The sequence below is a fragment of the Sylvia atricapilla genome, chromosome Z (genome assembly GCF_009819655.1).
Source record: "Sylvia atricapilla isolate bSylAtr1 chromosome Z, bSylAtr1.pri, whole genome shotgun sequence".
In the NCBI taxonomy this organism is placed as follows: domain Eukaryota; kingdom Metazoa; phylum Chordata; class Aves; order Passeriformes; family Sylviidae; genus Sylvia; species Sylvia atricapilla.
Window position 1 is genome coordinate 80,945,557 of NC_089174.1, and position 21,275 is coordinate 80,966,831.

The window sequence follows — 21,275 nt, forward strand, 5'->3', positions numbered from 1 at the left end:
ACTACTTCCACTGAAACCAGTGACATGGAAAGCAGCAGCAACAGGCTGGCTACTTCATCACATTTAGTGCAGAGAGAGCAAAGCAACTGCCCATGTGAGACACTGAAATGTAACTCACTACTCTGGACAACAGTGTTTTGCAAGGAATAGCCATTCATAAAATTCAGCTGTATTTTCTCAGCTGGAGCAATGCAATACAATACCAAAGACTTGGAGAGCACAAAATACAACTATACATTTTGTTCAGTTCTAGGTCTGTTGGCTGAATTTCTATCAATTTCTGTGATACTCATTAATCTACGCTAGAGTAACTTAAAAATATTACAAAAGTAATGACTAAACACTGTAAAACATCTGTCTAACATTACAAAAAACATTAACTGAAAATTTTGTAATTTGCATATTTAAATTAATACTCAGATATTGGTTTGGCAGTTGTATTCCACAACACACAGTGCCTTAGCCAGATCCTTCAGAACCATTTTACCAAACTCTTTCCCAAGATATCTTCACTGATGAGCATGAGGATGCATGCTCATTATCAGACCCACCCTTAATCACAACTTACACACATCCTAGCAAGTGCAGCTAGCAGAAGAATGAAGGGGTATGAAAATTCATTTTATATCTTTAGCAGAGCTGGCAGAGAGAGACAGCTCTTGGCCATTATAGAAACAATTATCTGTTGGGGGGAAACAGGGAAAAAGAGATTTGCAAAGATTTCACATTTCACTTTCTGAAGAACCTTGTCTCTTTGATCCTCTCTGTGGAAAGGCAGACTTGAAAACAAATGTATAGAATAGGACTGCCAAAGCTGAAAGGCACAAGCAGCTGTTTTTAATCCATGCAATGGATTGAAAACTCCAACATGTCTTTGTGCCTTCAAGCACGAGTGTGCTTACCCACTGGGTTAAACTGAGCCTGCATGTGGGACAGACCAGAAACTCTCTCCTCCGCTTTCCTTCCGTGGTTCTTAAAATGGAATTGCTCACCTTTCTAGCCAAATGCTAACAAGGGATGAGCTACACAGTGAGACAGTGGCAAACCACACTTTGGAAATCTGCCCAAACCCATTAAGGCCAGCTCTTCAGATGAGAGCTAGAAGACATGATGGGAAGTGCTAGGATGGGGGGGTATGGAGGAGTGAAATCAGTGACACAGGAGAGCATGGAACTTAAAATACCTCTTTCGTCCTCTAACTCTGTTGCCATATCACATCAGCTTTTTAAGACCTTGCAAAGCTTTTTTCTGGTCATACCTAATCATAACTGCAGGTGTAAACACTGCTCCACTACTGTTCAGCACTCTTCGAGGTAATTATTAATAGGTCAGACACCTGGAGTGAAATCCTAACCCCTACCACAATAATTTCCCACTGACCCCAAGAAGCTGAAAGCATCCCTTGTTGAGTGTTTCTCATTGGCCACCGCCCCTGACAAGTTAGAAATCTGGCTTTTTTAAAAAACTCGGTAATACGCAATTTGTCATTACAATAATTCTTTGAAATGTCTTCACATTGTAAAGGTCTTCAACAAAGGCTTTGCAAACGAGCTGTATTGTTTTGATTGACTGTCTTCTACATCTGCTTAAGTAATAACCTGTTGAAGTGTCAAAAATCATTCTTTGAGACAGTGGAGGGAGTTAAAAACGTAGCGAAAACCACAAGCAGCTTTAAGGCTCATGGAGTAGCACGAAGTTGCACTAGCTGCTGCCCTCGGCAGCCGAGCTGGCTCCAGTCACACGCTGCTACCGCAGAGCGATACCACCCACCTAACTCAAGCTCTGAAATACCGCAGCTCCGGACTTACTATGCGCATAATACTGCCACGGCAATCCTGGGTTTAGACGTACGAGTTTTCCTACCAACTTTACTATGTAGTAGAGTTTTCCCAAAGAGTTTTCACGGCTTAGAAATTCACTTCTCATTTAGGAGAACTTGCAGCCGACAAAGGGCTATCGAGATGCTACACGCACCTGCCAGCACACCTACAAAAACACTTTTTGCAGGCTGCATGGGGGGCGGCTGACAGCGGCCACATCGCCATCTCCTCCGGCGCCCAGCGCTAGCCCGGCGGGGCAGCGCGGCGGCGGGGCGGCTCCGCGGGCGGGCTCTGTGCCCCGACGGGCGGCGGCGGCTCCCGCTGCCCGCCGCGGCTCCGGCTTCCCTAGCACCTGCAGAGCTGTTCCCTTTCGCTGCCAGGCAGGGCTCCCGGCGGAGGGCAGGGGACGGGACGCTGCGAGCCCAGAACCCTCTCAGCGTTAGAGGGAAAAGCAGAGCGCGCCCCATGCACGGTCCTTACCTCGGGGGGCGGGCGCGGCGGCGCGGGCCGGGCACAGCTGCAGGGCGAGCGGCAGCAGCAGCAGCGCGGCGCCGCTCTCGCACCCCATGGCGGCCGCGGGCCGGGCAGGGCGGCGAGGGACGGCCGCTGCTCCACGCCGGGCCCCGCCGTTTAACGGGGGCGGCCCCGGGGCCGGGCACGGCCAGCGGCAGGCGGCGGGCCATTGGCCGGGGCTCCCCCCCGGAGGCGGGCGGGGGCCGCGCCAGGGGACAGCCGAGCGCTGCGCTGGACCAGGAGCGAGCGCGCCGTCGGTACCCGAGCCGGGAACTGGCACCGCTGGACGTGGCTCGGACAGAACCGGAGATCCTGGCGACGCCCCCCGAAATCAACACCTGTGAGGACCCTGTCTGGAGTCTGCCCTTTGACGAGCCCTGGAAACTGAAATGTGTTTAATGGCATTAAATTCATAGTATCACAGAGTTGGTTAGTTAGGAAAAGACCTTTAAGATCGTGGAGTGCAATGGTTAGTAAGCCTCTATGCTTACTACCAGTCACGAGAAGATGGCCCCAAAAGTGAATTGGGTGTGCTTTAAGAGGCAAGTAAGAGTTCTGTAGGTTCAGGAGGGACAGCAAGTCCAGTGCTGTTGCAAACAGACCTTCAGAGAACCACCAGCCTGGTGAGGGATGTAGAGGAGTGTCAGAAGCACAAAGATAATGCAGCCTTGTTTACCTAGTCTTGATGACTGCAGGATGCTTAACTTTGAGGTTGGCACGATTTTACTTTAAAACCTTTCTTGCCTCCCTTTCTATGTTCAGCAAATGGTGACCACACATTTCTTTCTGCCTTCTGACAACAATACAGCTGTCGTCTTTGCAAAGCCCTCTCACAAGTTTCTCTGCCTGCTCTGCAGTCAGGTGTTTGGTGTCAACTGTTACGGTTTAAATATATTAGAACAGATTCTCTCTCATTCATATCTGAAGTCAAAACAAATGGAGATGCTTTAGTGTGCAGACTTGGTCTTGGTAGGAATTTAAATAGTTCGCCTTTTTTTTTTTTTTTTTTTTTTAATAGACTGGGGCAGACTGGGTTTCTAGAAGACTGACTGGCAAACTGAGGAATGTATCATCTTCTCCTTTGTTTCATTGAAGAGCTCAAAACATTGGGAGTGCTCAGACTGACCAGATGGAGACTATGGAAAAAGGCTGTTTGTCTTAGCAAATTCCCAAACCCAATAACTTAGCCAAAGTCAATTTTTTAAAAAAACCCTTCTTCTTTCAACTACAACAATTTTCAGCACTGTGTGTTCCCTTAGGATATCATTATCCCATTGTTTGTCTTCTACTTCAGAAAATTCTAGCCTCTGCACTGCTGATGTTAAGCAAGTACAGGAGAAAGGGAGCAAGTGAGAAATGCAAACACATCATGAGCTTCCCATCCTGCTGCACAGCTCCCTTTGACCTCTACATCTCTGTATGTATCAGTTCTGCTGATTAACCTCTGTCACGTCAGAAATCCAGGAAGCCCTGCTTGGCCCCATCGCAGCTTGCTCTCCACACTCAGCTGGAAAAGTTGGAGCTGTCTGATATTATTTACATCATAAAAAGTAGAGCAACAATAGAAGGGAAAGCTTATGTTAAAGTGAGCAAAGTAGTGTTGATTAATGTTCAGTCTCATCAGGCTTGGTGCATACATCTAAGGAGCACCACAGAGAACAGCCCTTGGGGAGCTCATTGTGTGTGAGGCAAGACACAGCACGCTGCAGGGCGGGGGCTGCAAGCGCTGCCAAAGGGCTGCCCCAGCAGCTCTACACCACACAGAGCACGGCTGTGGGCTGCTCGCCAACACAGGCCCACTGAGATTTTCAGATACCTTCAGCTGGCCTATTTTCATGTCCTCTAATTGCTCTCCCCACATGGCACATACCCTGCAACACAACCCTTACTTCTTAGCTTATTCTTGTTAGCAGTGCTGACCTGCTCCTTAAGTTGCCCGTTTCTTCCTCTGCCCATTGCCAGGCAGAAGGGAACTCTGCCATATCCACTGTGTCACAGCATGGTGCTGTTCCTCCTCCTCACCCTACTGCTCTTCTGTATACATCTCCACACAAGAAGAAACACACCTCAGCCTCACTCCCACATCCTTGCCCCTGCAGTGGAAGTGACAGGATGACGCGGTGTGTCAATGGGCTGGCCAAGAGCTGCAGAGGGGAGTGAGAAAAACAGATCATCAGGTGCAGAGTGCTGTGGAACAGGGAGAAAAGGGAGGCTAAAAGGGGTAAGGAAGAGGCAAGAAGATAGCAAAAGAAAAGAAGGAACTTTTCATAAGGTCCTTACATAAGGTCCTTACAAAGAACTGTTAGTCCAAAATTTGTCCCCAGCCTAAAGCATGGGGGGACAGTGCAGATGCTGCAAGGCTAATACATGGATCTAGAATAGCATTGATATGTTCAACTGCTTATTAAGGAAAAGCCCTGACTCAACAAAGAGCATTTTTTGCAAACATATGCTTAAGTGCATGATAGAAAAACACTATGAAGGTCTGCAAAATCATTACAGTTCTGGACAGGGAAAAAAGAAAAAAGAAATAAAAAGAGAGAAAATGAGAAAAGGGTAAGTAAGGGTTTGCTTTCACCTAAGGGGAACACCATCAGTAATTCACAGCCATTTATCATGTACTTTGAGTTTATTGATTTTGAGTTTATCAAAGCATATGAAATATTTTCTTGAAAGATTTCCTTATCTGACAAAAATATTTATTAAGTAATTATAACTTATCATAACTTACTTCTGATTTAAATACACAGGAATCTCTTGCACTTGTGCTAACCAGCCTTACAGGAGGAGAATTTTGTTTGTAGTATTACTTATTCATTAGTGTTAGATTTGTGAGGGCCATATTCTTTTCTTGCTCTGTATCTGTTTATTCTTTATGCTTACTCACAAAGAATGCACGTGGAAGCAATGTTTGGCAAATAGCCCATGAGGCACAATACAACATGACAGAAGGGAACAGGTTCACAATGTGTATAAACAGAAGCTTAAGTCCATGTTTAGAAGAACTTGGTATATGTAAAGGTCACTGTAATTTTTCCAGTTTTCATTTCTATTCTGAGTTTTATGTTGGAATATGTAACAGACTAAAGGGGATTTTGTGCTCAAGTACAACCTTTTTTAAGGGATTTCACAAAGTACAAAGTTTATCTTCTGTCTGGAAGGGACTATTTGATCTTTTAATCAACATTTTCAATAAAAAACAGTGGAATACTAGCAACTGCCTTTTCACTCTCGTGTATTCTCTGAAGTACGAACTCCTGCTTAAATTACGGGAGGTTAAGTAAGAAGCAAGAACTATTTAACATGATTAATCAGTTGTGTTTCCAATAAACTTTTATAATGTCATCACATTTTGTAAGAAAGTCCTAAGTATGTGACTGCAATTTTTTATATAGAATCTGCAAGAAAACCTCAATCACTATAATGTTTGCCCTGATTATGTAATTTGATGTGTTTTTAAGCATACAGAATACAGAGAAGCTGCAAACATTAGAAATTTTGCTTTACAGAAGTGTCTGTAACTTGTTCAAATTCCAAATAATGGGGTAAGGGAAATAGAAAAGAATCCTGCTGCTTAATTCACCTTACATGTTTTGTTCCTAATACACATCAGCAGACTACTCACTGTTTTCACAGAATTATGTGAAATTAAAAATCAGGATTCATGGGCAATTAACATGTAGAAATCTTAAGGCAAGTGAAGTATCAGCTCTAAAACACATCCTTTCATATTTATGTCAACATTCCTGGTTTTGATCCTGCTTCATTAAAAAAAATTAACTGTTGGTTTCAAGGGTTTCAAGTTTCAAAGTCAGGTTTCAAAAGAATTTTTGCTTTTCCAAAACACAAATTGAAGCTCCAATTCTTCAAGTCAAGTCATATATCCATCTTCAATGCACTTATTTACTTTTCATTTACACTGATAGGAATTCCATGTATGCAACCAAGAGGAAAAGTTCCTGACATGGGGGAGGGAAGGCACAGATTGCCTCTTTTTTTATTTTCACTCAAAACTCCACAACACAGAGATAAACTGGGCCTGAAGGTAGTGCAAAGCTTACTTGCCTATTTACCTTCTAAGCCTTTTTGCAGCCTGCCTTAAGAAAAGCCGTATGACAGAAAAGCTTACAGAATGGTTAGGTTTTTCTTAAAATAAAACCTCTAATTTCATCAAGTTTAACCATCAACCCAGCACCACCACCATATTCACCACTAAAACACGTCCTCAGCACTTCCAGGAATGGTGACTCCAACCACTTTCCTGAGCAGCTTGTTCCAGTGCTTGACAAACCTTTCAGTGAAGAAATTTTTCATAATCTCCAATAAAAACCTTACCTAGTGCAACTTGAGGCCGTTTTGTCTTGTTCTAACACTATTCCTTGGGAGGAAAAACTGAACTCCTCACATCTATAGTGTCCTTTCAGGTACTTGATAAAGTCCCCCCGAGTCTCCTTTTCTCCAGGCTAAACACCCCCAGCTCTCTTGGCCACTCCTCACAGGACTTGTGCTCCAGACTCTTCACCACCTCCACTGCCCTTCTCTGGACTCATTCCAACACCAGAATGACCACCTTCTAGTGAAGAGCCCAAAACTGGACACAGGATCTGAGGTGTGGCCTTACCAGTGCCCAGCACAGGGGGACAATCCCTGCCCTGCTCCTGCTGCCCACACCATTGCTGATCCAGGCCAGGATGCCATTGGCCTTCTTGGCCCCCTGGGCACAGCCTGGCTCATGTTCAGTTACTGTCACCAGCACCCCCAGGTCCTTTCCAGCCCCTCTGTCCCAGCCTGTGGCCCTGCCTGGGGCTGTTGTGAGCCAAGGGCAGGACCCAGCCCTGGCCCTTGTTGACCCTCACACCACTGGCCTCAGCCCATGATCCAGCCTGCCCAGATCCCTCTGCAGAGCCTGCCTGTGCTCCAGCAGGTCGGCACTCCACCCAGACTGGTGTCACCTGCAAACTGCCTGAGGGTGCACTCAATCCCTTGTCCAGGTCATCAACAAAGATACTAAACAGGACTGATATAAGTATTAAACCCTTCGTAAAATACTCCTTATAGAAACAGATCTGTGGGATCACAGCTGCTAGCATCCACAATTCCCTTTTCAGAGCTTTGCATGTCAGTGCATCTCAGTTCAGCTGGTGAAAGGACCAAAGAAAAGTACCTGGACAGACTGGCGCCTGTAGGGCAGAAAAGACATAAAAAATATTCTTAGAATATGTATATTAAATAAGCCTTTGGAAGGAAAAATGTAATGTAATAATAATAAAAAAGCTTCTGTTAACATTGCCTGTGGTATATTTTTCTGAGGAAAAATGCTATGTATTTCTTCTCATTTCTTCTCCCATGTTCCTCGTAGAATGGAGCAGAATTATCTGAGATTTGTGGCATAAATTTTCAACGTGACAGTTTCTTCCACAAATTTCACATGAATCTGTTGAAGATCTGGGAGAGTGAAAGGAAAAATTAAGCTTTACCCTTACTCTCCTCCTTATGCATAGAAGACCTGAATAAAGGTGGTCAGTGCAGGGGTGCTTTTTTAGTCAGTGAGTGGTATTTTTTCCTTTTGTGGGGAGGACGGAAACTTGACTTAGCATTTAGATGTGCTGCGGCACGATTGCACAAGCTCTGGAACAAACAGCTGACAACTTGATGCCTCTAAAGATCTGCAGTTAAAACCACACTGAATAGGTTAGCATCATAACCTGGTCAAAACTGGTCACATATGATTAGAGCTCCTTGTTTTTAGAGCTAAATTGCTGATGGCTGCTCTTTACAGTTGATTGAGTGCCACAATTTTTATTTTTTTTTTTTCTCTATGAGATGTCACAACGCTGTGTGCAGTGTTAGGGCCTGAGGGTGAGGGTTGAGCCAGACAGTACCAAAAGCATTTCAAGAGGACTATGGCTGCAATATTTCTCCACAGGATCACAGGTACTGGCCACCTGTGCCCCTTCCCAAGAGGCTGACCCCCACCTGGATACAGCCCGAAAGGACCCTGTTCCCAGGTAGGGCCTGGCCTCTTCTCCCAGGCAAGCAGTGACAAAATGACATAGTTCTCAATTCAAGAAGGACATTGAGGTGTTGGAGCAAGACCAGAGAAGACAAACGGAACTGTGACAGGCCCTGGAGCACAAGTCCTGTGGGGAAGGGCAGAGAGCTGAGTTTGTTCAGCCCGGTGAAAAGGAGGCGCCTCAGGGGAGACTGTACTGCTTTCCACAGCTACCTAAAAGGAGGCTGTAGCCAGGCAGGGATTGTACTTTTGGGAAGGGACATAGGTAGTATGAGCAAATAGTCTGTGCCAGGGGAGCTTTCCGCTGGACATTTGGAAGAATTTCCTCACAGAAAGTGTGATTACACCCTGGAATGGGCTGTCCAGGGAGTCACCATCTAGGGATGGTGGAGTCATTATCCCTAGAGCAATTTTAAGGAAAATCCGCACGTGACACTTCGTGCCACGGTCCGGTTGACACGGGGTTCGGCCACAAGTTGGTGGCGATGATCTCAGAGGCCTCATCGAACCCAACCGATTCGGTGGCTCCGTGACTTCCCGAGCGCGGGCGGCAGTTGCCGGGAGCGGCGGCCGGGAGCACTGTCCCCGGAGCAGTGTCCCCGGAGCAGCGGCCCCGGAGCAGCGCCCCGATGCAGTGCCCCCGGTGCAGTGTCCCCCCGGCCCGGCCGCTCACGGCCCACGGCCCCCGGCCCCCCGCCCGCCCCGAGCCCCGCTGGCGGCCGCGGGCGCTCTGGCGCCGCCAGGCGGGGGGAGCGGCGCCGCGCTGCCCGGCCGGCACGGCGGACAAGATGGCGGCTCCCATGGAGCTGAGCTGCTGGGGAGGAGACTGGGGGCTGCCGTCCCTGCACCCGGAGTCTCTCACCGTCATGGTAACGGGCGGCGGCCACCGCCCGGCCCGGGAGGGAGGGAGGGAGCGGCGGCGCCCCGGGGCTCGCCTGCCGCCCGTACGGACGTTGGCGGGGCGCCTTCTTGCCTCGGGAGAGGCCGGGGGTGGGAGGCGGGATGTTGGGCCCGCGGCGCGGCCCGGCTCCTTCTCCACGGGAACCGCGGGCAGCGCTGCCGCCCTTGCCGGCGGCGTCGAGCCCTTCCCGTGGCGCTGCCGCCCTTGCCGGGGGCTGCGGCGCCTCTGCCCGGCATTCCCTGGAGCCGCATTAGGGCAATGAAGCCCGACCGAAACCCGTCGCTCACCTGCTGGTGGCTGGTCCTCGGTGCGCTAAGGTGTTTAACACAACTTCTAAAGCTCTGTTTGCGCTTTTCTTACACGTTGTGACAGGTTTTCTCCCCTGTCCTCCAATCTTTGTTGCAGGCTTACGCCAAATTTTCTGGTGCTCCCCTGACAGTGAATACTGTAAATAACTCCTGGAGACCGCCAAAAGGTATCATCTTTGCAGCCTTTATTACTCTTATCACAGCTGTGTTACAAATGTAGATCCCAGTTTCTGTGTTTTCACTGCGTTTGTATTCATGAGTGCAGTCTACCCCAATTAAATGACTTCGCAGGATCAAGTGTGATGAATTTGTGAGAATGAAATAGTGGAAGCCACAAATAAAGTGCTCCAGAGGACGGTTTATTAAAATGTGTGTGGGTGAGGCAACAGGCAGTTAACAAAGCAGTAATGCCAACATAACTGTTTCAGTCAGGCAGTCTGAATTGATGGTGTAGTGAAAGCAAAGCTTTTTGCACTTTGCATATTTATAAAGACGTGTATATGGAAGATGTCTTTAGTTACCTGTAGCTTAATGGATTGGTACAGTTGGAAGTGGAATGTGAGCCTCAGCAAGTACAGCTTACAGTAGCTGGGATGTTTGGTATCGTGCTGAGTTAGAGGGTTTGACTGAGAAACGATGAAGGTAAGCTGTCAGAGAGGACTTAGTTTTTTTGAATGCTTCTATTCATTGCTTATTTGTTTGCTCAGCAATTACTGTCATGGTGTATTTAAGAAAGGTAAAATCACTGCAGAATTTAAGTCCTCTGTTGTATACTTAACCACATTATCAGTTCAGGCAGTACTGTATTCATATAAAAGTTGAGCCTTTGGTTCTTGCTTTTCGGTGTGTTGTTTTCTGTTAGGGGAAAATACCAGGAACTGGGTGGACTTGCTAGAAATTTGGTGGCTATCCTCCTAAGGAAATCACTTAATTAAGAAAGCAGATTAAATCGTAAGTGTTGGTGATAATTGATATTTTAATATTATTTAGGACTGTCCTGTTTGGTTCATTCTGGCAGTTCTGTTGTGAATGTGCTGTAAGGTAGCCCCTGTTACAGAGACTTTGCATTCTGCAGGCTTTGATCCTGCAATCTTATGACTAAAGGCTGTCCTGTCAGCTTCTGGCAGAGGGAAAATACTTAGTTCTTTGAGCAATTCATGGTTATGCAGTCGTAGCTTGGGCAGTGTTTGTAGCAAGGCTAAGAGAAAAAAGATGGCTAAAATGGATTTGGAGGGGAAGGGAAGAAAAAAGTTGAAGAGGCTCAGAGGTGGATGAATTGAGAGAGCAGTTGGATTGAGTTGGAATTTTTTTCTGAAGATGAACATCTGAAATACAGACAAGTAGCCTGGTTTTCAAAGTATTGGGTACCTAGCAAATAACATTGACTTCAGTCTGATTTAATGTTGCCCTTTTTTATGTTTATTATGAATAATGGCCACAATAGACTAAGAGTATTTGTAACCTTGGTGGAACTCTCCTGCTATGTAAATTTTTATGTTTACATGTTGGGAAAATCCAAATATGCTATTGAGAAAAGGAAACTATATACAGCGGCTGAGTGCTTTCTAATTAAGAAAAGTATAAATGCATAAAAATTATTGACTGTATTATTTATGCCTTCTAGGAGATCTGCCAGTCCTGGTATCAGAAGACATTGTTATTTCTCAGCCAGCAAAAATACTAAACTTCCTAAGAAAGAAGGTAGATCTCTTTCAAAAAGATTTGTTTTCTTTGACTTGCAGTTACTCATGTATGTCTCCTTTGTACACAGATACAGGCTTCCAAAAACCTACATGCTTTTCGGTTTCTCCTCCATGCATGAGAATTGCAAAATGGTGGATAAGAAATTGCTCTTTAAAGGTCTGATCATGAGTTGTGTGAAAGATCTAAAAACAAGCATGAAAAAAAAAAATTTGAAAAGGACAAGAAGCTGTCCCTCATTAAGCAGTTTCTTACTGATCACCCTGCTTGTAATTATAACACTTTTAATGTCGTTATGACTTTGCAGACCTAGGATATCATAATTTAGGTTAGCAGTTTAAATGGGTCGTTTCCCAGTGCTCTTTTTTTGAGAGATAATACATACAGGATAGTTTTTAATCTTTGTATTTTTTTATAGCTTGTAACCTAAAGACGTCTGCAGGCATTTCTTGATGCACACCAGATTATTGCCTCTTGCTTGTCTTTTGTAGGACTCTTAATGTTCTGTACACAAAGAATAAAGCTGTACAATTTCTTCTTTCCACGAAGTATAACGATATCTAGTAAACCATGGCATAATCTTTTTATTCAAGAGATGGACCTCTAGCCCACTATTCTCCTTTTGCATTAGAAATGCAGTTCCTTTGTGGTCAGATGATCTGTTGAATGCCATGTTAGTGAAACTTAAAGCTTCATGAGGAGAAAAACAGAATCTGAAAACTGCATTTGAGTTGGAATTTTAGATAGTTGTTTTGAAATTCTGAAGTTTCAGATTGATTTGGGTTGAATTTGTACTTGGTATTCATGTGAATAACAAAGGTTTCATAATTTTTTTGGGAAAAAAAACTCTCTTTAGGTTAAAGTACAAGAATTGTATGCTTGCTTTCCAGATGTTCAAGTGTCAGCACTGGTCCTTTGTTTATAAATTAATGAAGCAAATCTACTCACTCTTCTCCCCAAATTTTTCAATCCTTATAATTGAAAAGTTCTTAAAAGAATCCAGTGTTAGAATTAAAGGTTCAGTCAGTAACTGCATTAATTTAGCCATGTATTTATTTCCTTACATTGTTACCATCCAATTTCTTAACTTTTAGAATGTTCATTAAAAGCAAAATACAGAATGCATACTTTTTTTTTTATGCTTACACGTGCTGAAGTGTCAGATGCTTCTTTCACCAGATGCTACATCCCTGAGTATTGAAAAATTGCCTCTGTATCAGTGGGCATTTGCTTGGAAACAAATAGGAAGGAGACACAAAAATTATTTTGGAAATAGGAGGGCCCAAAGCTCTAGAAATGGAGAAGTAGAAAAAAAAGGTTTGGCAGAGTTGGCCTGAAAGAGGAAAATTCTAGCAAGTGCATGCTTTCTATTCCAAAAATTGTTTATGTGCTTACTGCCTTGATAGGTGTTAAGTTTGCAGTAACTTTCCATTGATAATGTTTTTTTGAAAGTTCAGTGTATATCTGTTGGTTTTTGTTTTTGTTTTTTTTTTTTTAATTCACAGAAATACAATGCTGATTATGATTTGTCTGCAAAACAAGGAGCTGATACACTGGCATATATTGCACTACTTGAAGAGAAACTGCTTCCTGCTCTGGTAAATATTAATAAATACTTTGTAATGGTCAGAATACTTGGAATTGAATGCTGTAAGAGGTGCTCAATGTGAGAGACATTAAAGTCTCTCAGCCATAGCTGGAACACAGTTATTTTGTTAGTCTGGTTTTTGGAAATACTGCCTAGCAGCTTTTCAAAAGGAAATAAGTGCGTGTTTGTGGAGTGTCAAGAAGTAATTTATGAAAGACATTTTAAAAGGACATATCCTTAGGGTTTTTTTTTTCTGTTGGTCTTTGGGAAACTGTATCTTGAAAACACTTTATTGTGGCCATTTTTTGTTTCATTTGATTTTCTGAAAAACCCTTGATGGAGATGTGTCTGATGTGCGACACACAACTGAAAGCCTTTTGAATTGTTGAGTTAAAACTTTTAATAAAATGTCCATCACTAGCTTAGTTTTTCAGTTCTAAGTAAGTTATGGCCATTTTCCTTCACTATTTCAGTGTAATTGCATTGAATTGAGTCTCTTGAATGACTTTGGCTTCAGTTTGTACAGGGAAAAATACTCTGACCAGATGGTATCATAAGCTACTCAGCTTTTCAGCTGACCATGGTTTCAAATTAATAATTTCATAATATCTTGTATTTTAAGATTTATATGAAATTTCAAAGCAAAATTCCAGGAAGTTCAAACCTGTTGCTGTATACCTGTAACGTTTTTTGTAATTTATTTTCAATATACTCTGTCTATGTGTGGGTGTGTGTGTATCTGTACATACATAGTATTTTATGCAGATGCATATAGATCTCTGTAATATCTGATGGCTTTCTTTATTTGGAAGGTAACTGTTGCCTTACTCATGTACTCCTACAGTATATTAGTATATTCCTCATCAGAGCCTGATAGCCTTAAATAACAATAATTCCTAGTTCTACTTTTCTGAGAGAGGTATTGCATATCAAGTGTCACAAGGTGTCTACTCATGTCATTCAAATTTCAGTTATATTTTTCCTCATGTTGATACAGCTGCACACTTTCTGGGTTGAGGCTGAAAATTACTGCAGTGTGACAAAGCCATGGTTTGCCTCAAGGATTGCCTTCCCACTGAGATTGTATTTGCCTGGAAAGATGTCCAGGGAAGCACTGAACAGGATCTTGCTGACCAAGGGAGGCCCTCCACTCTACAGTCTCACTGAAGTGGAAGCACAGGTATGTGTTGTGCAGTAAGAAATTTGTAAGTTGGTTCTGTCAAAGACAAGAACTGAAACAGTCTAGCACACTGTCAAACTGTGAAATGGTGCTGTGCATACCAGCCTGGCTACACTTACGGCTCTTAGACAGTCTTGTGTCTCATCAGATATACAGGGATGCCAAGGAGTGCCTAAATCTCCTGTCGAAGAGATTGGGAACATCTCAGTTTTTCTTTGGAGATATGTGAGTGTGATATTATTCTTATTCTTATTCTTATTCTTATTCTTATTCTTATTCTTATTTTGGTAAATTATTAATAAAAAAGGTACCATACCACTCTGTGAACACTTGAACTTTCTTTTTTCTTTTTAACTTGCCAGAATGTTAAACGTGCTTCCCAGTAGTTTTATGTCTCACACTTTGCTTTTCACGTAAATCTGAATGAGCAAACAGGGCACAGATGAGATCATCAGATTGAGTCAATGTGGTGTCTCTCTTATCCTGCTTTTTTCCACAGAGAGGGAAATGCTGCACATAGCTGCTAAGAAAATGTGAGGTGCACTGGAGAACACTTTTCTAGCCACTGAATGTCACCTTCTGGCTTTGTATGTAGAAAAAAAAAAGGTTTAGGCTGAGGTGTTGCTACTGCCCTCCTGGGGGAAGGGCGTAGGTCCGGGAACAGTATTCCTGTGGTATGTGTGTAGAATAGGAAGCAGATAAGGCCAACAACATAGAGCTAGCAGGTCCTGAAAAGCATGATCTCTTCTTTTGGACCACTCCATGAGGGAGGATCCTGGTCCCCAGCATGACTTTTGTGGTGTTTTAGAAAAGTGTTTTAAAGTGGCTTTTGTATCAATGTATGGGATAGCATAACTGTATTGTAATGCTGACATTATTGTTTCAGCTTGCCAGCATATCTCTAGGTAAGAGATGCTGAAAGGATTTAAGGTTGGATGCTGAAAGTTGATACAAAGCATTTACCAGGTTGATAGGCAGAAGTGGAATGACAAAACTGACTGTATTCTGTCCTGAGTTGTATTTGACATATACAGAAAACTAGGTTGTGGAAGTCTTAAATGTTTTATCTCGAGTCACTTCAGTGTTTTCTTGTGTCACTCTTTTTAGGCCTACCACCTTGGATGCCTTTGTGTTTGGTTTCCTTGCACCGATTTATAAAGTTTGCTTCCCAAGGGTACAGCTGCAAGAGCATTTGAAACAACTTCCCAATCTGTGTCGATTTTGTGATGATATTTTAACTTGCTACTTCAGGTTAACTGTCTCAAGTAAGTTGTGTCTCTTTTCTCCTTTTTGTCATCTGTACTCCTGTTGGGATTAATACTCCAGAATTCCATTTGTGAACCAAGGCAGATTAGATTTCATATTGTTTATGCTAGATTTTCTGTGGGGAAATGAAGAAACTTCTAAATTTGGGCAGAAAGGATTCAAAATTAAAAGCAAGTGTTAATACTCGGTTTTAGATTCTGTCAACCATTGGCAAAATTTTAAGGCTCACACTTAGTACTCCTGATTTTCTCATGTGGAATGGCTTTTACACTTAAATTCTTCTTTGCGTAAAAAATAGTGCATGAATTCTCTCTCCAATGTGAGTTTATTTTTTAAGAATTTAAAAGCTTCTGTAAATACCTTTTCACTCTTCATCTTTCTACCTTCACTCTCCAGGCCATTCTTCAGCTGGACAGGATACAGCAGATGCTAATCTGCAGAAACTCACACAGCTTGTAAATAAGGAGTCCAACTTGATTGAAAAGGTTACTTTTGCTTCAGTATCTTTCATTTTGCTGCTTTGTTGTGGTTACTTGTTCACAGATATCCTTGCATGGCAATTGCAGCTGATCAGTGGACTTTATTTTAATTACTTCTTTTCTAGTGAGTTACATTGTGTAGAGAGGCAAGAAGAATATTACATCATTTGGAAGGAGGAATTAATGAGGCCTTGCTCTAAAAAAGTATTTTTAATACAACCAAAAGAACATTGTCTTGCAGGTGTGTGCACTAACAGAGGAATGGTGTCTTTCCAAGCGTACATTCAGCAAGGAAGGTGGCAAATGTATTGGTCAAAACTCAGAAATGGTCCTGCAAATTAAGACTGATCTCCAGCTTTTCTTGCTCTTAGCTGCATGCTGTAGTAACTAACCAACTGACAGTCTCTCTGCTCCTGCTTATTCTACATCTAAATGTTTTTTCTTATGTTCTTTGTTTCTAAGGCTGTCACTCAGCACCTATCAAAGACTATACAACTTACCTAAAAAATACTTGTGAAGAATTAGCCTTTTCTACATGTAGATAGAACACTCTGACTGAAAGGGTGGAAGGCATTTCTTCCTGAAAAAGATCAGTGTCTGAAATAGATCATTAATTATGATCAGCTTTTGCAGCATTAGGTATTGATGCTCTTTCTGGCACTGAAGTGTTGCTGTGGAGAAAGATGCTCTTAACCCATTTAAACAATGGGTTACATAGACATTTTTTCAGGCATGATTGAGGAAAATCTGATCCTGCCTTGAAGAAATAGAATAGACTAGGCAGCCTCTGCAGATCTCCCCTGTGCTTTTATTCTGTACAAACTAAACTTTCCCAGACCACATTACATATAGGGCGTTAGAGTGATTTCCTATGAAAATGTAAATTTTTTTATATTCCGAGATTAATTTTAACCTGTCTTTGAAAAGGTCGTAACACAAGTGCTTTATTAAGTACTTTTGTGTAACTAATACAAATGCACTCAGCATCTCCAGAACATTTCTGATTTCAAAAGATTTATTCTTGCATGGTGCTGAATATACAGAAACATCCCTTGATGTGAGCAGTTTGACTCTTGATCTGCCTTCTCACAGCATTTGGTTATTGTACAGTATTTGAACTCTTAGAACTGGTGTTGCTTCCTTCAGTAATTTTGACCAAACAACTTGAGCAGAAGCACATTCTGGTGCCCTGGGTTTAATGCACCATATGTAAGGGGATGATTAGCAGCTCTAACACAGGCATATATTTTGGAGTGGAAAGAAAACAAACCACCAGTTGTTGCTGGTCCTGACAGTAAGCATACACCAACCCAATATTAATGATGGCAGCCCTGACAAGTAAGACTAATTGTATGATCTATATTCTGCTGTTGCCAGATCCGGCTCTCATTGTTTCTCTGCAGATGGACGACAACCTTCGGAGGAGTCCTCAGCATCCCCCTCGTAAGCTCACAACGCTCAAGCTTGCTGCAGGTGGAGAAGAAAGCAGTCCAATGAGTCGTTTATCACCTTGACATCTCTTGTTGTCCATACATAACTGTTTTGTAGCTCAACTGAGTGCCACAGTAAATTTTTTTCACATGAATGTTTTGCAAGGGAAGAATATGCTAATGGGTACGAGTAGAGAAGAAATAGAGCTTTACAATCTTCTGTCTACCTGTTCTTTTAAGACATTGCATAGATCAGGCTGGCCACACACTACTCTGAAGCTAAGCTAAGCTAAACCAAGCTTATTACTGCAGATGTTAACGTGATTTTGTACAGCATATTTTTGCCTTTAGCCTAGCAGAAATGTTTACCTAAAGTTAAAAATCTGCTTATGGAATGTTCACTGTTATTTTGTGGGTTTTGATTTTACTGTAATCATGTTACTGTATATGGGTGGGTATACTCTGTCTGAAAAGGACAAAGTCCAGTTGCAAACTCTGAAAAGCCAAAATGTTCATGGCAACTGAGAAACAAAAAAAATGACAGGAAGGTGAATATTTTTATTGTGCTTTAACGAACTTGGGAATTGTGTTTTATGGTTGTTTGTATCTTTGAAAATTTGTCATGTTGCATATTGAAGGGGATTATTGAAAAGCATGTGCGCTATGGGGATTAAAATGATGCACAATGCTAACATTTCACAGTACCTCGTATTAGTTCTTTGTGAAACAGGCTTAACCTGTGCACAGAATAATACCACATGCTGCAAAACTGTTAAGTCAGAATCACAGAAAACTTGTAGTGGATGGAAAATGTGATTAGTTGCTGTCAGAACAAGACTTGACTAGCAAATATACTGCATCTGTGGATTGAAAGGGACTGGTTAGGGCTTATTAAGAAAGCTGATGTAGGCTTTTAAATGTGTCACAAATGCCTTTTAATTAGTTTTGTCTTATTCTTTTAATAAGCACTACAGTTGATTCAAAATTTAAACTAAAAATTGTTAAAAATTTTGTTATATGATTGTCTAGTTCAAGGTTCTTTTCTCTTTGCAAACTGTGGTATATTGCAGGGCATATTTCTTCTGTTCCGCTATATTTTGTCTTTAACAGAAGCCTTGCCAGTTCTAGAGACCCAAGCAATTCTGTTACAAAAGAGACGCTGTAATTTTTTATTGGCAGAGTACTGGCAGGTGCTTCATGAGTAGATGAAAAGAGAATTAGACCAGGAGATTGGTCAGAATGGCAGTGCCTGGGATACAGAATTCAGATAGCTGTATCTGTGGGATAACCGTTAGGGAGTGGAGGGATTTTGTTAATTTTCTGGCCAAATCAAAATAGTCTTTCAGCTTCCCTTTGGCTGCTTGTCATGTTTGAGATACACAGATAAATTACTTCCTATTTGTGAAGACAAGATGGTAGATTGTGTACACATTGTACCTTTGGACTTGCTGTGTCAGGAATGTAATATCTTTAACATTTCTTAGTTGAAATGTTGGGTTTCTAATGAGCACTTTAAAATAATCTTTAAGCTTCATGCTCTTACTAGAATATTTGTTGCAGCTATTTTAAACTAATTTAGCTCATATTCATGATAATTTTAAAAACTGACAGTCCATTACATGCAAAAGTAATTTAAATGTTTATAATTTGTACTGTCTGTACCATGACAAGATTTACATGAGATGGAGTCACAGCTTTCCAGAGCTTCTCTTTTACAAACACGGCTATGGAGAACAAGCCTTAGTTTGTTGCTTTTGTGAATACATACACTCAGCCTATAAAATCTCTTTGTAAAAAGGATTGTTATTCCAAGATTAAAATTCTGGATTTTTAGTGGAATTTTGGTAGAGTTTTTTGTGGTGTGTAGATTGAGTCTTTTGAGTGTTTTTCTTTCTTTCTTGAAGAAAAGTTTATCTTGTCGATTAAAAATAAAATAAAAACCGTGCTGGTGGCTAGGATGAGAAGTTGAAGCAACTTAGCTTATTCATGAGATGAGATTTTAAATTTTTGTCACACCTTTCCAGTATCAGTATTTTCTTTCAGCACAGCTGCTTTTGGGAAAGAGGGAATGAGGAGGCACACATTTGCCATCTTACTAAATGTGAGATTTGGGCCATGTGATTGAGCCGGTCTGACATTTTGGTAAACCGATGCTCTAGGAACTTCATTCACTCCATGGCAGAGGACAGCAGGGCTGGAGATCACAGCACACATTGCCTGCAGTCATGCACACCATCCCATGCAAGAAGTGAGGTGTGCATGACTGTGCATTCACTTCCTTGTTTTACTTTCCATCCAAGGTAAATTCAAACCCAGATTCCTTTGTGTGGGCAGTGTCATCCCTGGCCTGGTAGCTCAGGCTTGCCCATTAGTTTACTGGCATATTTTGTATGTTCTGAAGCTGGGAGGTGAATGCTTCCCAGAGTGGGGTCTCTTTGAGTAACTATGCATCTGAAGTAGTTAAAGCTGCTTCTCTGGCTAGGGGAGAAAGAAGGGATTGAGGTGTGCTTTGTCTCCTTAGAGCTGATTCCTAAGAATTGAGTTCTGGACATGTTCTTTATCTGCTATGTGCAAAGGAAACCCTGGCTGCCTAACTCTAGCATAATGTGAAAGCCTGCCGTGACTGGCTTTTCCTCCCCTGCTTGAGCTGGTGCATGGTCTGAAACACCAGGAGTCAGGCAGCTTTCTGCCTGGGCAGCAGTGGTGTAGTCTTGGAACCACTGTTTGCAACCTGCTTCCTGTGCAGAGCACTGGCTGCTGTATCTTCTGCAGCTCTGCAATTTCTAAATACTTCAGGTTCACACGTTCACTGCTGGCTTCTGGTGCACACACCTACAATGTGCAGGTGTGGGATACAGCACTGGGTTTCCAGGGCCTTGCTGCTACCACAGCAGCTGATGAACCTCGTCATCCTTGCCTTCCCCCTGGAAAGGTGGTGGCTAGGAGCAGATTTTAGCTTGAAGGCAACCTATCCAGCTGCCAGTCCCAAGCAGAGTGGACCATTTCGACAGGTTGCAAATTTAATGCCCCTGCTCCCAAGGAATTCTCAGGCAAAGGCTGTACATAGGTATCCATAGGGCTATTTTGTGGTTTTGTGTGTAACTTGGTTGTAAGAATATATATATTCCTGAAGAAATTAGGTGAAAAAGGTTACAAATCAATAACTACAAATATGTTCTATTTAACACTTCCAAGACTGCTTTAAAAATGTCTGCCCCTGCCTTTACTTTCTCCTCTCCCCCCCTCCCTGTTGTGAAAATACTATTATATTAGGCTTTTATATACACTTACACATTCATGATGTCACTTTTACTGGCATAGCATAACACTCTGTTAAGGAAAAAAAAAAACTTTTTTTTTTTTTTTTTTTTTTCTGGGTAATATAGTCTGCAGACTCCCTTGAATAGGTTTCTTTCGCTTGGTACGATTCTTGGCATTGTAGCAGGAACCATTCATAGTGCTTTTCCCCTGCCCCCTTTTTTCCATGCAGGAAGGCAGAGCAGCTTTATATGTTAGCTTGACAAACTATACTGTAGCTCAAAAATCTGGATGGCCCGTGCAATTGGCAGCAAGTTGTTCTAAATAGTTGATCATGCACATGTTTCTTGGTGAGAAGCTACTCCCCATGCCCAGCCACATGCCAGGCATATGGTATGTGGCTTGGAGGTATCTGGCCTGGAGGCCTCCTCAGCAACTCTGATGTTCTGCAGCTGTGTGACACCCAGCCATGCAGCCATGCCAGGGTAATGGTGATGTGGGGCTCAATGCCTCTGTAGTGCCTTGTGTCCTGGTCTGGGCAGCAGGGCAGAGGCCAGGCCTCACTCTGTCGTCTCCTCCTCACCCTATGGCGATCTGCCCAGCAGAAGTAAAGGCCAGGAGCAGCTTGTTCTGGGGCTGAGTTCTGTACCAGAAGTAGCTGGATAGCAAGTGAGTGTTTTGCATCATCTCAGAGACGTGTTAAAGCAAAGAAGGGAAAAACTAAGTCCAGGGTTCCCTGTGCCATGCTGGTTTGTTGTTTATGCCTGGAGCAAAGGTCCCAGGAATAGACCTCAGCTGCCTAAAGATATCAGATGAGA

At 42.7% G+C, this 21,275-nt stretch overlaps 2 protein-coding genes across 6 annotated transcripts in view; one reads left to right on the plus strand and one right to left on the minus strand.

The window, feature by feature from the left end:
• THBS4 (thrombospondin 4) overlaps nucleotides 1-2,409 on the minus strand; it is a 38,296-nt gene extending 35,887 nt beyond the window's left edge. Inside the window, exon 1 of the mRNA XM_066338883.1 lies at nucleotides 2,301-2,409. Within this exon, the coding sequence (XP_066194980.1) occupies nucleotides 2,301-2,388 (88 nt within the window). The 5' untranslated portion in view covers nucleotides 2,389-2,409. The remainder of the gene's footprint in view (nucleotides 1-2,300) is intronic.
• A 6,710-nt stretch (nucleotides 2,410-9,119) lies between these two features.
• Nucleotides 9,120-19,038, plus strand: MTX3 (metaxin 3). 5 transcript variants are annotated; one of them, XM_066338896.1, is made up of 9 exons: nucleotides 9,120-9,215; nucleotides 9,653-9,722; nucleotides 11,180-11,256; nucleotides 12,762-12,854; nucleotides 13,842-14,024; nucleotides 14,173-14,249; nucleotides 15,132-15,289; nucleotides 15,687-15,775; nucleotides 17,147-19,038. In XM_066338896.1, exons 1-9 carry the CDS (start codon nucleotides 9,135-9,137, stop codon nucleotides 17,264-17,266), a joined length of 948 nt encoding a protein of 315 aa, XP_066194993.1. In that variant the 5' UTR covers nucleotides 9,120-9,134; the 3' UTR covers nucleotides 17,267-19,038. The 5 variants fall into 5 exon arrangements, with proteins under 5 accessions (XP_066194993.1, XP_066194994.1, XP_066194997.1 ...); XM_066338897.1 differs by having other exon boundaries at nucleotides 17,173-19,038; XM_066338900.1 differs by lacking the exon at nucleotides 17,147-19,038 and adding an exon at nucleotides 16,011-16,441.
• The last annotated feature ends 2,237 nt before the right edge of the window (nucleotides 19,039-21,275 follow it).

Excerpts from the sequence above, each read along its gene's own strand:
- MTX3 (XM_066338900.1), top strand. The coding sequence starts at position 9,135 with ATGGCGGCTCCCATGGAGCTGAGCTGCTGGGGAGGAGACTGGGGGCTG. Across the intron at positions 11,257-12,761 it reads TAAACTTCCTAAGAAAGAAG|AAATACAATGCTGATTATGA; the intron begins GTAGATCTCTTT and ends TTTAATTCACAG. Across the intron at positions 15,290-15,686 it reads CTTCAGGTTAACTGTCTCAA|GCCATTCTTCAGCTGGACAG; the intron begins GTAAGTTGTGTC and ends TTCACTCTCCAG.